Below are 12,867 nucleotides of genomic sequence, written 5' to 3'. Positions count from 1 at the left end.
TCTGCTTGGTGGGCTGGGTTCACCCTGCTTCCATCCTGTGTTTCATGGGTTTGGATGATGACTGTTGGTGTAACACTTGCTGTTGAAATAGCCAAATGCTGACTAATCTGGAAAAAAAACCTGGGAGTTACTGGCTTTTCATGAGGGGAGAATATATTTCTTAGCCATGTATGTGGCCCCATAGGAAGCTGAAGACTGTTCCCTTGGCAACACCCTGCATGGGTTGTAGTAGAAAAGCATCTGGCCCAAGTTATGCTGAAGCTGAACCACCCCAAGGTTATTGGCCATCTTAATTTTTTCATCTTTTCAATCATGGCTTGTAAATTGAAGTAGAAGGCAGAGGAGGATGGGAATGTTATCATTCCTATATAAAAAATTTCCACCGTCTTTTGACATTGCTTAATATTTCCATGGTCTTTTGACATTATTTAATGTCCGTCATGACTAAGTAAGGGCTTTGTTCTTTAGACTGCTTGTCCTTGCAGACTCTCCTTAATCCATGAGCACCTTGAATGTGAATCAAGTTCCTTTTGAAGATTTTCTGCAGCTCTGAATTTGACATTGGAGCTCGTTGATCACCAGAGGATTTGAGATTTGAGCAGGATGTCTTGCTTCTTGCTGCCTGCTTTAGAACAAAACACAGGGGTATTTGAGCATACATAGCTATTCTGGAATTCAGATGGAAATATATAAAAAATTGCTGTTGTAAAGAGGCTAGCAGGATTTTTGGAGTGTTAAATCAACTGTATAGTAATGTTCTGGTTAAGTGAATGCTCTTTGTGTTCCTGCCTGGTGATGAACAGCAACTCTGGCAAGTTCCTTCTGAGAACTTGTAGTGAAGTATCAGTGTTAATTACTGGGTTCTTTCTCTCAAGGCCTTCTATTCCAGAGGAAGGAAGGAGGAAAGAGATGACCTGCTCTAACAGCCCTGTGATTTACTGCTGCAGGAAGAACAGTGTAACTCTTGGTTTAAGGAATTCTCACCCTCCCTGTCTGATCATACTGTGTTCCTAGTTTTGATAAACAAAAGAGTCTTACTCTGTGTATTTAGTTTCTCTGGCTGCTGTGTTTGTGATGATTTTAATTGGAAAAAAAGCAAATTCCAGAAATACTGTACTGCAGTTAATGGTGTCTCAGCACTTGGCTTCGGGAGTGGGTGAAGTCATTGAGCTTCCCCAGTGGAGAAATAGCTGCTGGTGGAAACTTTGCATGTTTGTGGGGATTGGGATTGGTTTTTTAATTATTTGTTTTGTAGTGAAATCATGGATGGTATTTATCACTTCTGCAGTGTTTGATGTTAATTAAATGCTGACGCTCGGGATTTTGTGATGTTCAAATTGTAGAGATGGAAATACTTCAGAATTCCTAGTGTTACGTAAGGATAGAAGTTTCTGGAGTTAATGCATTCTTTGGCATCTCCAGTATGCTGAAATGAAACAGCATTAGTGGTGTTAAATATGCTGTCCACTTCTGCCCTGTGAGCTCTGACTTAAATGCTGGCTTATATTCAGACTGTTTTACTTTTCTGTTGTTTTTCTTTACAGGCAGATTTTGAGGAGTTGAACAGGAGGTACCAGACTAGATGAGTTTCCAGCGAAATGTCGGAAAAGTCAGGCCAGAGTACAAAAGCAAAGGATGGAAAAACAAAGTATGCAACACTCAGTCTGTTTAATACTTACAAGGGAAAGTCACTGGAAACTCAGAAAACCACAGGTGAGTGAACTGTCTGCAGTGGTGCATTCTTTCGGTTTCATCATCACTGCAGTGCTAATTAAGGGTGCAAAGTATATGAGCACTTAACCACAGCAAGACTTTTTTCTTACCTGCTTGGTCCAGCAGTGAAGTGGAAGGGTTGTGGAAAGCAGCATTCACTGTAGTTTTTGGTTAGCTGTAAATAAGAGTGTCAGTCCAGAGACAGCATTTGCAGTCTAGTAGGAAGTAGAATGTAGGTAAATAAAAACTGGTTTATAGCCGTGGCTCCATTTGTTATCAGCAGATGAGATGCCATTCCCCAGCTGTGCTTTTCACTGCAGTGAGGTTTGAGGTACTGGAAGTGTTTGATTAAGGAGAAGGCAATGCTTGTTTTCAGGTTGGGTGCTTTGTCTGTTTTGTGGACAAACACTGGGTGAAACTTGCACTGACACCTCAAATAAGGTGCCTGTGAGCCTGCTTTTTTATGACTGATGGGATTGAGAACCAGAGGAGAATGACATTCTGAAGGTTTTGAATTTGATTTGACATAGTAGCCTAAGTTGAGGGTAAAAGAGGGAAAGTAAATTCAAACTTTGTTAAAGTTTGCCACAATATTATTTTTAAAGGTTGAAACTGAGTTGTTTGTGATGACACAGCTTGCCCAGGGCAGTAACTTGTACTTGTTCACCTGAGTTGATTACTTGGTAGGTTAAGTGTCCTGTGTGGTGCATTAGCTTTGTACTGCTTTTTTATGCTCGTAGTCTGGAGTTAATGCACTTTGTAGGAATGTTCTTGTGAGGGCAACATCTGCCAACTGAAATTGGCAGCAAAAAAGAACTGGGCTGGACCCATGTGGATATTCCTGGACTCATCAATGTACACTAAGTTCCAAAAGGAGCAAGAGAATTATGCTTGATGAAATATTGAAGGATATTAAAACATCAAAATCGTATTTTAAGTGACTTCTCTAGCTTTCTGTCACCGTTGTGTGTAAAGGTGGGGCCATATATCCTTTTTAATCTGGAATAATGGCTGTTCAAAAAATACTCAAGTTCTCCCAAACCAAGTATTTCCAATTGCCTTTTTAAAAAAATTCAGTTATGAAGCATTTTGAATTCCTGTTTCTTGTACTCTGAAACTTTTCTGACTTCCTCGCGGGACGTTTCTGTGTAGCTTTGCATAAGCCCTGTCTGCCAAACAGCCCCCTTGACTTGCCCTTTCTGCTTTGCCCTGCAGTTGCCGCACGCCATGGATTACAGAGCCTTGGAAAAGTTGCTATTTCCAGGAGGATGCCTCCCCCAGCCAACCTGCCCAGTCTCAAAGCAGAGAACAAAGGCAATGACCCCAATGTGAACATTGTGCCTAAAGACGGCACAGGATGGGCTTCGAAACAAGAACAGCACGAAGAGGAAAAGTAAGCGACCAATGAGCTCTGCCTTGATTTGCTGTGCCAGTTCTCTCCAGTTTCCCCAAAACTAGGGATGGGCAGGGCCTGGGGAGGAATTGGCTAGACTTAGAATCATAGAATCAGCTGGGTTGGAAAAGACCTCTGAGACCATCAAGTCCAAACCTTGATCCACTACCACCGTGGTTACCAGACCATGGCACCAAGTGCCACATCCAGTCCCATCTTAAAAACCTTCAGGGACGGAGAATCCACCACTTCCCTGGGCAGCCCATTCCAGTGCCTGATTACCACCTCTGTAAAGAAATTCTTCCTAATATCCAACCTAAACTTCCCCTGGTAGAGCTTGAGACCATGCCCTCTTGTCTTAGTGCTGGTTACCTGGGAGAAGAGACCAACCCCCACCTGGCTACAACCTCCTTTCAGGGAGTTGTAGAGAGTGATGAGGTCTCCCCTGAGCCTCCTCTTCTCCAGGCTGAACAGCCCCAGCTCCCTCAGCCTCTCCTCATAGGACTTGTGCTCGAGTCCCTTCACCAGCCTTGTTGCTCTTCTCTGGACCTGCTCCAGCCCCTCAATGTCCTTCCTGAGCTGAGGGGTCCAAAACTTGATAAAGTCCTCAGAGTAGCTGCCAGAGAGGAAATAGCACCACTACTAATTTTTGTGAGGAAGAATCTTGCTGTTAGGGGGATAGCTAAAAAAAAAAAAAACACAAAAAACACACATACAAAAGAACCCCTCACACTTAAAATGGAAGTGGTCTGCCTAAAAATTCCACGTGAGGGAAGAGTATTTCCTTTAGTCACATGGTGGCTACCTGTGTGTAAGTTTTGATGTCTGCTTAAAGGAAATATTTTTGTAAGATCAGTGTAACCACCTTTAATAAAATTCTCTTGAAACTCTAGGAGGAACCCTGAGATGCACAGCAGCTAAGTTAAATAATAATATTCAAGTTCATGAAAGTATGCAAAAATCTGTTTAATTGTGATTGTGCTGAGCTATGGCACAGAAAACGCACAAACTCTTGATTTATATACATTTATTTGAATCTCTGCTTTATTTTTCTAATAGTTCTTGATATTTGCACTTCGGGATTTTTTTGCTGGAATGCCATAAATTCTACAGACTTAAAAAATTTTCTGTCTTAAACTACACTATTGTTTCAAACTCCTCCAATATATCGTAAAACCAAAACAGAAGTGATGGCAATGTTGATGCACTTTATGCTGTGTATAATATAACTTTCCCATGCTCAGTGCATTTTCATCTGCTAAATTTGTTTCACATTTGTACAGCTGAAGAAAATAGAAACTACAACTTTTCAGTTTCTACTTGGAAAGTATTACAAAGCAGATATTTTGCCACGTAAGCTTAAAATAGGATGTGATTCTCACTACATAACTAGAAGCAAGGTTTAAATGTTAATTCTTTGTCATACAGATTGTTCTGAAAAACAGTCGAAGCTAGAGGCACTGTCTGGATGTTTTTAGCACTTGTGAAAGCAAAAGATGAGGTTTAAAGCTTTTCTTCCCCATCTTGCCATCCCTTTATTTACTTGTGTACTTTTTTACATTTAAATGTCAATTTTTGCCATCTCTTTGAAAAGCTATTAGACTTGAGGAATATGGTGTTGTGTTCAGTCTTTTATTTTAAGCTTTTGAAACTGCAAATTTACAGTTTTCTGCCCCGTGTTTTGCTTGATACTTCAACAACATCTTCCTCTACTGCAAGGTCACTTGCACTTTGTCCTGTTAAATCTGCAGCTTGTTTGACTAAAACACATTTTTTTTCTGCATCTTTGCTTTTCCATGGCCTCCTGCATGTGTTATATTCCAGTAGTTGATGTTATGTTTAAAAATAAGTGGCTGTCCTTTATCTGCAATTGGAAGTGTTTTGCCTTTGTGTTTGCATATGTGTTATTCTGATAGAGGCCTTGAAGACCCCATACAAGTAAAACAAGGAGGGGGAGGGATTTGCTCCCAGGAGCAGGTGTGTATGCCCAGGCCATGAGTAGATTCTCCTAATTTGGACCATCTGAAGTGTTTGCTCAAGTCTTCAGGCCATTTGTGTAACTACTCCTGTATTTCTGTGATATTTCAACATGCTTGAAGTGCTGCAGTTTACATGTGGAGTGTTTTATTGTTCCTCTCACAAGCCGTGTGAGTAATGGGAACATCTTGATAGGAGTTTGCTTTAGTCTCTTGTATCACTGCATTGGAGTTCACGTGAGTGAGCTGTTCCCTGTAATTTAGGTTTTTTACTGCTTTCCTGAGCTGTGACTCGTTCTGTGGGTCACAGTCCCTTGTTCCTGGAGAGTGCAGCCTGTTGAGTATTGATTTGATTAATTTAGCTGAGTTCTTTCCCTCATCCATACCCACACCTATAGGACAGTGCTTAGATAAATAAAATTCTAAGTGGCTTGGCTTTGAAACAGGGTATGAATGCAAGGAATAGTTTCTTTAACAGTTTTGTTCCTTGTTTCCCTTGTGTGTGACAAAGTATAGCCATGGCAGTTACAACTTCCCCAAAATCTGCTTAGAAAATGTGCAGCTGTAAGAAAGTACAGCTAAGTGGAAACGGGAAAAAAAAAGATAATTTTTTTTTTTTTTTAAATCACAGTAATCTCTGGAAACAAATGAAAATTGCATTCAGTTGTCCTTGTGAGAAGCCTGTGTGTTTCTCCCCAGTAATGATTTTTTTTTAATGATGTTTACTTCTGTGTCAGTTCTCAGACTACTGTGTAGGGCGTGGGTGGATCACTGCAGAACCCAAATGGAACTGACTTCTCAGCCCTCAGAAATTTAGGATTACTGTAGGATCTGCTTAAAACACAATTGCTTCCTGTGAGTGACTTGACTTGATACTGCACTAGTTATCTCTTTACTGGTATAGTAAAGTGATTTTAGACTACAGGATTTGCCCCAGAGTTCCTCTTTTATCAAAAGTCACTGCTGATGAGCTGGAGGTCTTGTAGACACAAATGCTGTGGGTCTTCTGTTATCTGAATATGCAGATTTCAGAAATAGCTTTTATGGAACCAAGTTAAACAATATCACTGAATCTGCAGACTAGGAAAGTCTTATGTGTCTAGTTTTTTTACACTGGACAAAAAGAGTGCTTATGTCTCTTCATTGTTAAGGTGAGACCATTTCTGAGACTGAGACCATTTCTTAAGCCTTCAACTTCTCAGCTCCAGTTCCTGGTACTCATGCAGTTTTTCATGATGTCTTTAGCTTTCCTTATCAGTTCTTTTACTTCTAGTTTCTGACATGTGTTTGCCTTCTTTCTCTCAGTTCATGGTGGTTTTGTAGTGATTTCCTCTAGTAATTCCTGAGGCAAGGGAACATTATTCCAAATAATTTCCTTCAATGGTTGTAGATGGATGGTTTTTTGATTGTCCAATACACTACTCTAAAAGTTATAATTCAGTTCATGCCTGACTGTGTTTTCTGCCCAGCCATTTTCATTCATTCCTCTCCACTTTGAGAAGTGGACTCTTGAAAGAATTAGCTAATTAATTCAATTTTTTTTTTGACTGTTACTATAACAACTTCTTTTATGTAAGAAAATGCTTTTTCTGCGGAAAAGTAGTTATTGGTTCTTCAGCTGCACAGCTCCCTCATTTCATTCACTTGTTTGCAATCCTGACGAGCTTATCCTGTGCTCACCCTCTTGTATTCACAAGTGCTTTTCCTCTTCATTCCAGACAGCCAGACGTGCCGCAGACACAGCCAAAACCTGCTGTTCCTGCTCCTCCAGAAGCAGCTCCTGTTGCCAAATCCTGGGCCAACACCAAGCCAGGTGGACAGGACGGTAAGTGCTGGTCAGGTGGAGGGTTCTTGCCTGGCCCAGCAGGCTGGGAATGCTGCTGGGAGAGACCTCCACACCCAGCAGTCCTTTGAGTCCTGACCTGGCCAGTTGGGACTGGGGGAAGTTGTGGAAGCACTTTTCCAGGCTGGAAGGTGAGACAGTGGCTGGTCACTGCAGCTGCAGGAGGATTTATCAGCAGGTCTGACTGCTTTGTAAAGGGTTGGGGTAGTCACCTCTTCTGAACTGACAGGGAAATGGTGGTGGCAGTGTAAAACCTCAGAAATGGCTGTGGTGGGGAGAGAGAATCACAGTCAGTTCCTGCAACATCTGCAGTTCTTGGCATGGGAAGGAGAGTCATAAACACTTGGTGGTCATAATCCTGATCATAATTTTGGATCGTTTTGTGCAAAGTGTGTGTAGTTGTGTTTCTGTTTTAACACATGCTACAGCAATACTTTTCCCTTTATTTTATAGATTCCTTGGTTATTTTAGTATCAAAGTGATAGTGTTCAAGTAGTTTTTTTCTGGGGAAAAGTTAAAGGTTTGTCTGACATAATTGTATGAAAGGATGGAGAACTGTTTCCACTGGTGTGAATCTTGACTTAATCTTACATTATAAATGTTAAGATCAGAACTGAATCTTCAGCAGATTTTTTAAATGCTTGTAGAGTGAGAGGTTACTTAGAATTCCTGTGTCTCCGTTGTGAAAAATACCCTGCAATGTGTTTTGTTCCTTAAATTTGAGTATTGCAGACTTTCTGTGGCTGTCAAATGGAGTTTAGGCTTTCAAGTTGAAGAAGTAAATTCTCTTCTGAATAGAGATTTTAAAATAGTAAAATCTAAATTGGGTGGAGGTCACTTCTTAGTCATTATATAGTTTGTTAACATCACATATCCAATGATTTGGGATTTTTTCACACTAAATATTAGAAGTGACAATCCTACATTCTTCATTTCTTGCTCTCCTCTCTGATGTTCAGTGTTTCTTTCATTGTCAAATATAGGAACTTTTCTCCTATAGGCTTTTACAAGATCTCTGTGGAATAAAAAAAAAAGGAATTCACACTGATGCAAAGTGATCTGCACACCAGCCTTTCTGCATAAGCTGATAAGATCATCTCCATGACACAGGAAATAGTGATTCGGCTCAGTGGCTTCAAAATGCGTTTAGCTAATTATTTCATAGTTACCATGGCAGCTGGTGTGCCAAGCCCAGATGGCACCCTCATTTCATTCAATTAATGCAGGAGCGGCTTTGCTGTTTCCAGAAGAAATACTGGATGTGAATTGGGATCAGCTGCTTGCTGTCCTCTGGTTTGAAACTCAGGATACACCTGTTGTGCTCGTGCTTTCCTGAGCTGCAGTTGGCTCTTAGAACCTGTACTGTTTCCAGATGCCTTGTGAGTGTTCCAGCAGTCACTCAGCCACTGCCTCCTGCTCTCGTAAAACTTGAGTGAGGCAAGACTAAACCCTTTTCTGATCCTGTCCGTGGCCATGTAGAAAGGAAAGCCTTCTGAAATGTAACAGCAGCATGAATTTTTCAGCTCAGGCATTGGCTGACAGTTGGGGTTAAATGCTGCCAAAATATCTTTGAATTCTTTAAGTTCTGTCTGAACTACTGGCTGACATTCTGGCTGTTTCAGATTAAGAGCTGAAACACAATCAAGGAGATCGCTGATGCTGTTACTTTGCCTTTAAAACATTGTTGCTGTTCACAGTGTAGACTTGAGCAGAAAACATTTTTGAAGATTCATCAAACTCATGGATGTTGCATGGCCTGGGATCTGGGAAGGGGCTCCCTTGCCTGGCAGGTCATCTGGTTAGTGTGAGTGGTTTTCAGTCCTGTTAAGAGCAAGTCTTTGGATGTAGCTGCGTGGGAACATGAACAGTCAGTGTCCATTAACAAAAGACAAGTTAATGTGATCTGTAGTATGTGAATTCAATGAAAATGGAAAGATTTCAAGGCAATTTGTAGGCACCAGGATAAACAGTGGCATTTACTGTCATGCCTTTACAAAGTACAGAGTAAGGAGTTTATCCTGTGCTTGACTCCTTATCGTGGAAAAAACCCAACCAAAGTCCACTGAAATCCCTGCATTTTATTGTTAGGAATGATTCCTTCAGAGAGTGGAGGGAAAAAAGCTTTTCTAGTTGTTAAAAAAAGCACGGCTTGGGGAATGGGGGCTTTTGGATGGCGTGTGTTCAGATCCCTTTTTGTGAGTTTGCCCAGTAATCTCTGTAGGCTAACACCACGTCTCTTTTAGCAACCAGTGGTAAAGACAGGTATAGGAACAGGGTGTTATTCAGGCTGTTGGAACAGAAATTTCCCCTCAGCAAGATAATCAGTGATTGGGCACTACAGTGCTGCTGATATAGGTCTATCCATTATGTGAATGGGGAGGTGAAGAAATTGGTGCAAAGTAGATGCCAACAAAACCTTCTACAGAGGAAGACAACCTGTATATTTGACTTCCATACCAGGTACAACAGAAGTCTTAAATTCCAATCTTGAGTTACAATGTCAAGGGTTTTTAGAAATCAAGAGCGCTACAATTCTGATACTTCTCTCATAAGGTAAAAGCTGTGGCCTTCTAAAGTCCTGAAGATTTATTATTAGAACAGTAATTAATCTTAAAGGCATTGTAGTAACATAGTTGCCCATTCTTGGGTGCACTATAGTTATAGAATGAAAAGGAGGAAACCTTTGCCTGGAAGGAGTGGGGGAAAGTGTTTACAGAGCTGAGGAACTTCAGGTACTCCCTGTGTTCCTTGTTCCATTGTCCATTATTCCTCTCTGGTGCTTCTGGATTTTTCTCAGCCCCAACAACTGTGATAATTGGTCTAATAAATTTAACAACTCTGATAGCAAACATGAACACTTTACAAGGATTGCTCTTTACTTATGTGAATTACATTACCAGTAAATAAATGTGGCTTTAACACTCACTTTTGAAGGATGAACAGGCTTCTATTGCTCTCTGAACTGTTTTGACTACAGGAAGTTGTGACTTTGTGAATATCTTGCTGTGTAGGTCCACCTCTTCCAGTAAATAGTTATTTCCAACAAGAATTTCCCAGTCTGCCGGCAGCTGGGGATCAGGAAAAGTCAGGTAAAGATAAAGATGCACCCGAAGAGCTCCATGGATCAGGACCCAGCCTGCGACCACAAAGTAAGTGTGTGCTGCAAATTTTTGTGTAACTGCATGGATGGGTGTGGAACATATTAGAGGATTAATTGGGCCCTGTACAAAATTGATGAATATATTGTTTTAATCAACATGCACTGAAGAAATGGATATTTCAGGCTTTACTCTGCTTTACTGTGTTCCTGAGGTGTGGAAGGTAGTGTTTGATCCTTCCACTTTCCATTTTCCCAGTCTGGTCAGTATTCCAGTTGTGCTCTGAGGAACACTTGTTAGTTGCACAATATTGGCTTTTTCTTACTTCCAGCTCTAGATGTCACAACAGCTAAAATATGTATTTAAAGAATTCTTGTAGTATTAACTAATTATATAAGTCGTCATTAGGGTTGTCCCCAAATGGTTAGTACTCATAAGAGAGGAGCCTGAAAAATCCTGAAATGAAAGCTTAATCTGCAAGATACCCAAAGAGTGGATTGTGCTTTGAAAGGCACTGGCATCTTTGGTTCCTGGCTGCAGTGCTCTGACCAGCTGGATCTGTTCAGGCTGTGGGGCATTAGATGTACTGAAAACAACCCATAACAGTGTTGGGTTTGCAGCTCTCAGGGAAGAAGTGTGGGTTGCTTCCCCAGATCCTTGTAACAGGGAGACATTTGGGATTGTGCTTGTTACCAGTGGAAAACAAGATTCCTTTCTCCCTCAGAAGTTTGCTTTTGATGAGGTTTGATGGGCTGAGGGTCCTGTCCTGCACTGTGGGCAGGACTGTCTTGTACCAGTACAAGGCACAAGGTGAACTGCTTTTAAAGGGTTTGGGCTCTCAGGGAACCCTTAACTCCTTTCCATGTTACATGCCCTGGCTTTCCTTCATTTGTTTGTCAGGTCCTGCAGACTGGGGCCATGTGCCTGTTCAGGTCCTTGCTGGATTTTGGTATAAAGAATAAATTGTCAGGAAATTTGAGATCTGTCCAACACCAAATGAGGAGAACAGCTCTGCATGTCAGTCCCAGCCTCCTGCAGGCAGTTACAGTTTTGGGCAGCACTGTACATGCTATATTAAGCCCTTCTTTCGTGTCTGACAGCAGAAAGCTAAATGACTTGGCTAGTACTGCCCCTTTAGCAGCTGTGCTCCCCAGCAAAGATAAGTGGGGGAACTGTAATTGATACTTAGGAGCACAGTTTATCACTCCTTAAAGGGTTTGTTTCTCTAAAGGAATACTATTTACAGTGTGTGTCTGAATTTCTTTTGGTTCTCATGGATCTGAGAACTGCTGCTGAGTACTCTGTTTGGGTTTTTTTTTGTCCTGACCCTCTTAGTCTGTAGGCAGAAACTCCTAAAAGAATGAACTGCCTGGCACAAGTGATAGGTCATTAAAATCCCTTACTTTTCCTGGACTTTTTGCTAGACATTCACACGGAGAAGTACAACCCTAATCACTTCTATTCCATTCTTATCAGGCAAAGATACAAGCCAGACTCTGGATATCTGGTTTCACTTTGGCGTATACCTGTGTGTTATCTTTCTTTTTGAGCTTCTCGAGAGTTTCCTGTAGGCCTTTGCTGCTTAGGAAGCTTAATCTTTCCTTTGACAGCATCTTCACACTGAGTCAACAGTGGCCCACTTAGCACAGCTAAATCTGGTTTCCCTCATGTGCTATAATCAGAATCCTTCCTAAATGGCACTGTGTTTTGGAAGGTAGAGTAGGACAACTAGAGCAGTCCGTGAATTTAGAGCTGATCCTTCAGGAACACAGCTGGACATAGGGCTGAAGAGGATTAGGAGCAGCTTCTGTTTCCTCAAGTGGCCATTGCTTGTTTCAGTACCAGCTATGAAGGTGTGTCTGCACAGATCTCTGTGCCACTGAGAACTGGATGGGAACAGTGTGTTTCTCATCATCCCTGTCTGTAAATCTGTAATATGAAGTCTACTCTGGGTTTTTCTGGTACTGATTCTGCCCATGCAGATGCTACTGCTTGGAGAGAAGGGGGTACTAAGAACAACTCTCCTGGTTCTCCAACAGATCAAGAAGCTAAGGCTCTGGGACAGGAAGATGGCAATGCTACACCAGCAGAACAAAATGATGGCCAGAAGGCAGGAGACAAGAGGGATGTGCGGTTGCCACAGGTCCCTCAGCCCAAGCTGAATGGGCAGCAGCAGCCACCCCTCTCATCTCAGTACAGAGCAATGATGCCACCTTATGTAAGTGATGGCTGCATGAACAGTTTTAAGCAGCAGGAATTGATTATTGGCTGGTGTGATTTCCTTATGCCCCTTTCTCTTCCCTCCTTGGAACACTCAGCAGTTCTGCTGGAAGGGTGGGATTGAAACCAGCACCTCAGAGGATGTGGCTACCTGTTGCTGCTCCTGCTATCCCAAGTTTGAACTTGTCAGGACTCGATTAACACTTGTGTCCTGATGTCACACACCTCTGATATTAAGCAAAATGTCTTTTGAGTGAAAAGTCATGCTTTACTTCCATTGTGATTCTTTTTATGCTCTCAGTATGCTTAATGCAATAATATTTTTTTAATGAGTGACTCCTATTTTTAAAACTTTTTTAGATGTTTAATCAGTATCCTAGAATGGCATATCCTCCCTCCATGCAAGGTCCAACAAGATTCCCCAATTCTGAGCCTAGCAGGTAAGAAACCTTGTTTGTTGTGTGGGTATGAACTCGGGGACTTAGTTTAAAAAAAATGAAGAAATTTGCACTCTCTCAATGATGATTATACACTGCATAAGAACTGCCACTGGTTAGTCTCCCAAGTTTGGCTTGTGTGGAGCAGCGCCATGGAGTGATTTGTGCTTGACAACTCAACTGCAAA

The 12,867-nt window shown here is 41.6% G+C and overlaps 1 protein-coding gene across 7 annotated transcripts in view; it reads left to right on the top strand.

The window, feature by feature from the left end:
* PRRC2C (proline rich coiled-coil 2C) overlaps positions 1-12,867 on the top strand; it is a 70,951-nt gene that overhangs the window by 15,029 nt on the left and 43,055 nt on the right. For all 7 annotated transcript variants that reach the window (XM_017815655.1, XM_017815657.1, XM_017815660.1 and 4 more), the window contains 6 exons: positions 1,545-1,713; positions 2,929-3,106; positions 6,801-6,907; positions 9,937-10,074; positions 12,063-12,241; positions 12,604-12,683. In XM_017815655.1, coding sequence (XP_017671144.1) covers positions 1,599-1,713; positions 2,929-3,106; positions 6,801-6,907; positions 9,937-10,074; positions 12,063-12,241; positions 12,604-12,683 — 797 coding nt within the window. In that variant the 5' untranslated portion in view covers positions 1,545-1,598. Of the gene's footprint in view, positions 1-1,544; positions 1,714-2,928; positions 3,107-6,800; positions 6,908-9,936; positions 10,075-12,062; positions 12,242-12,603; positions 12,684-12,867 lie in introns of those variants that run through there.

This window comes from Lepidothrix coronata, unplaced genomic scaffold, assembly GCF_001604755.1.
Source record: "Lepidothrix coronata isolate B3197 unplaced genomic scaffold, Lepidothrix_coronata-1.0 Scaffold52, whole genome shotgun sequence".
In the NCBI taxonomy this organism is placed as follows: Eukaryota; Metazoa; Chordata; class Aves; order Passeriformes; family Pipridae; genus Lepidothrix; species Lepidothrix coronata.
Note: the sequence above shows the minus strand (reverse complement) of the source record. Positions and strands in the feature narration are given on the sequence as shown.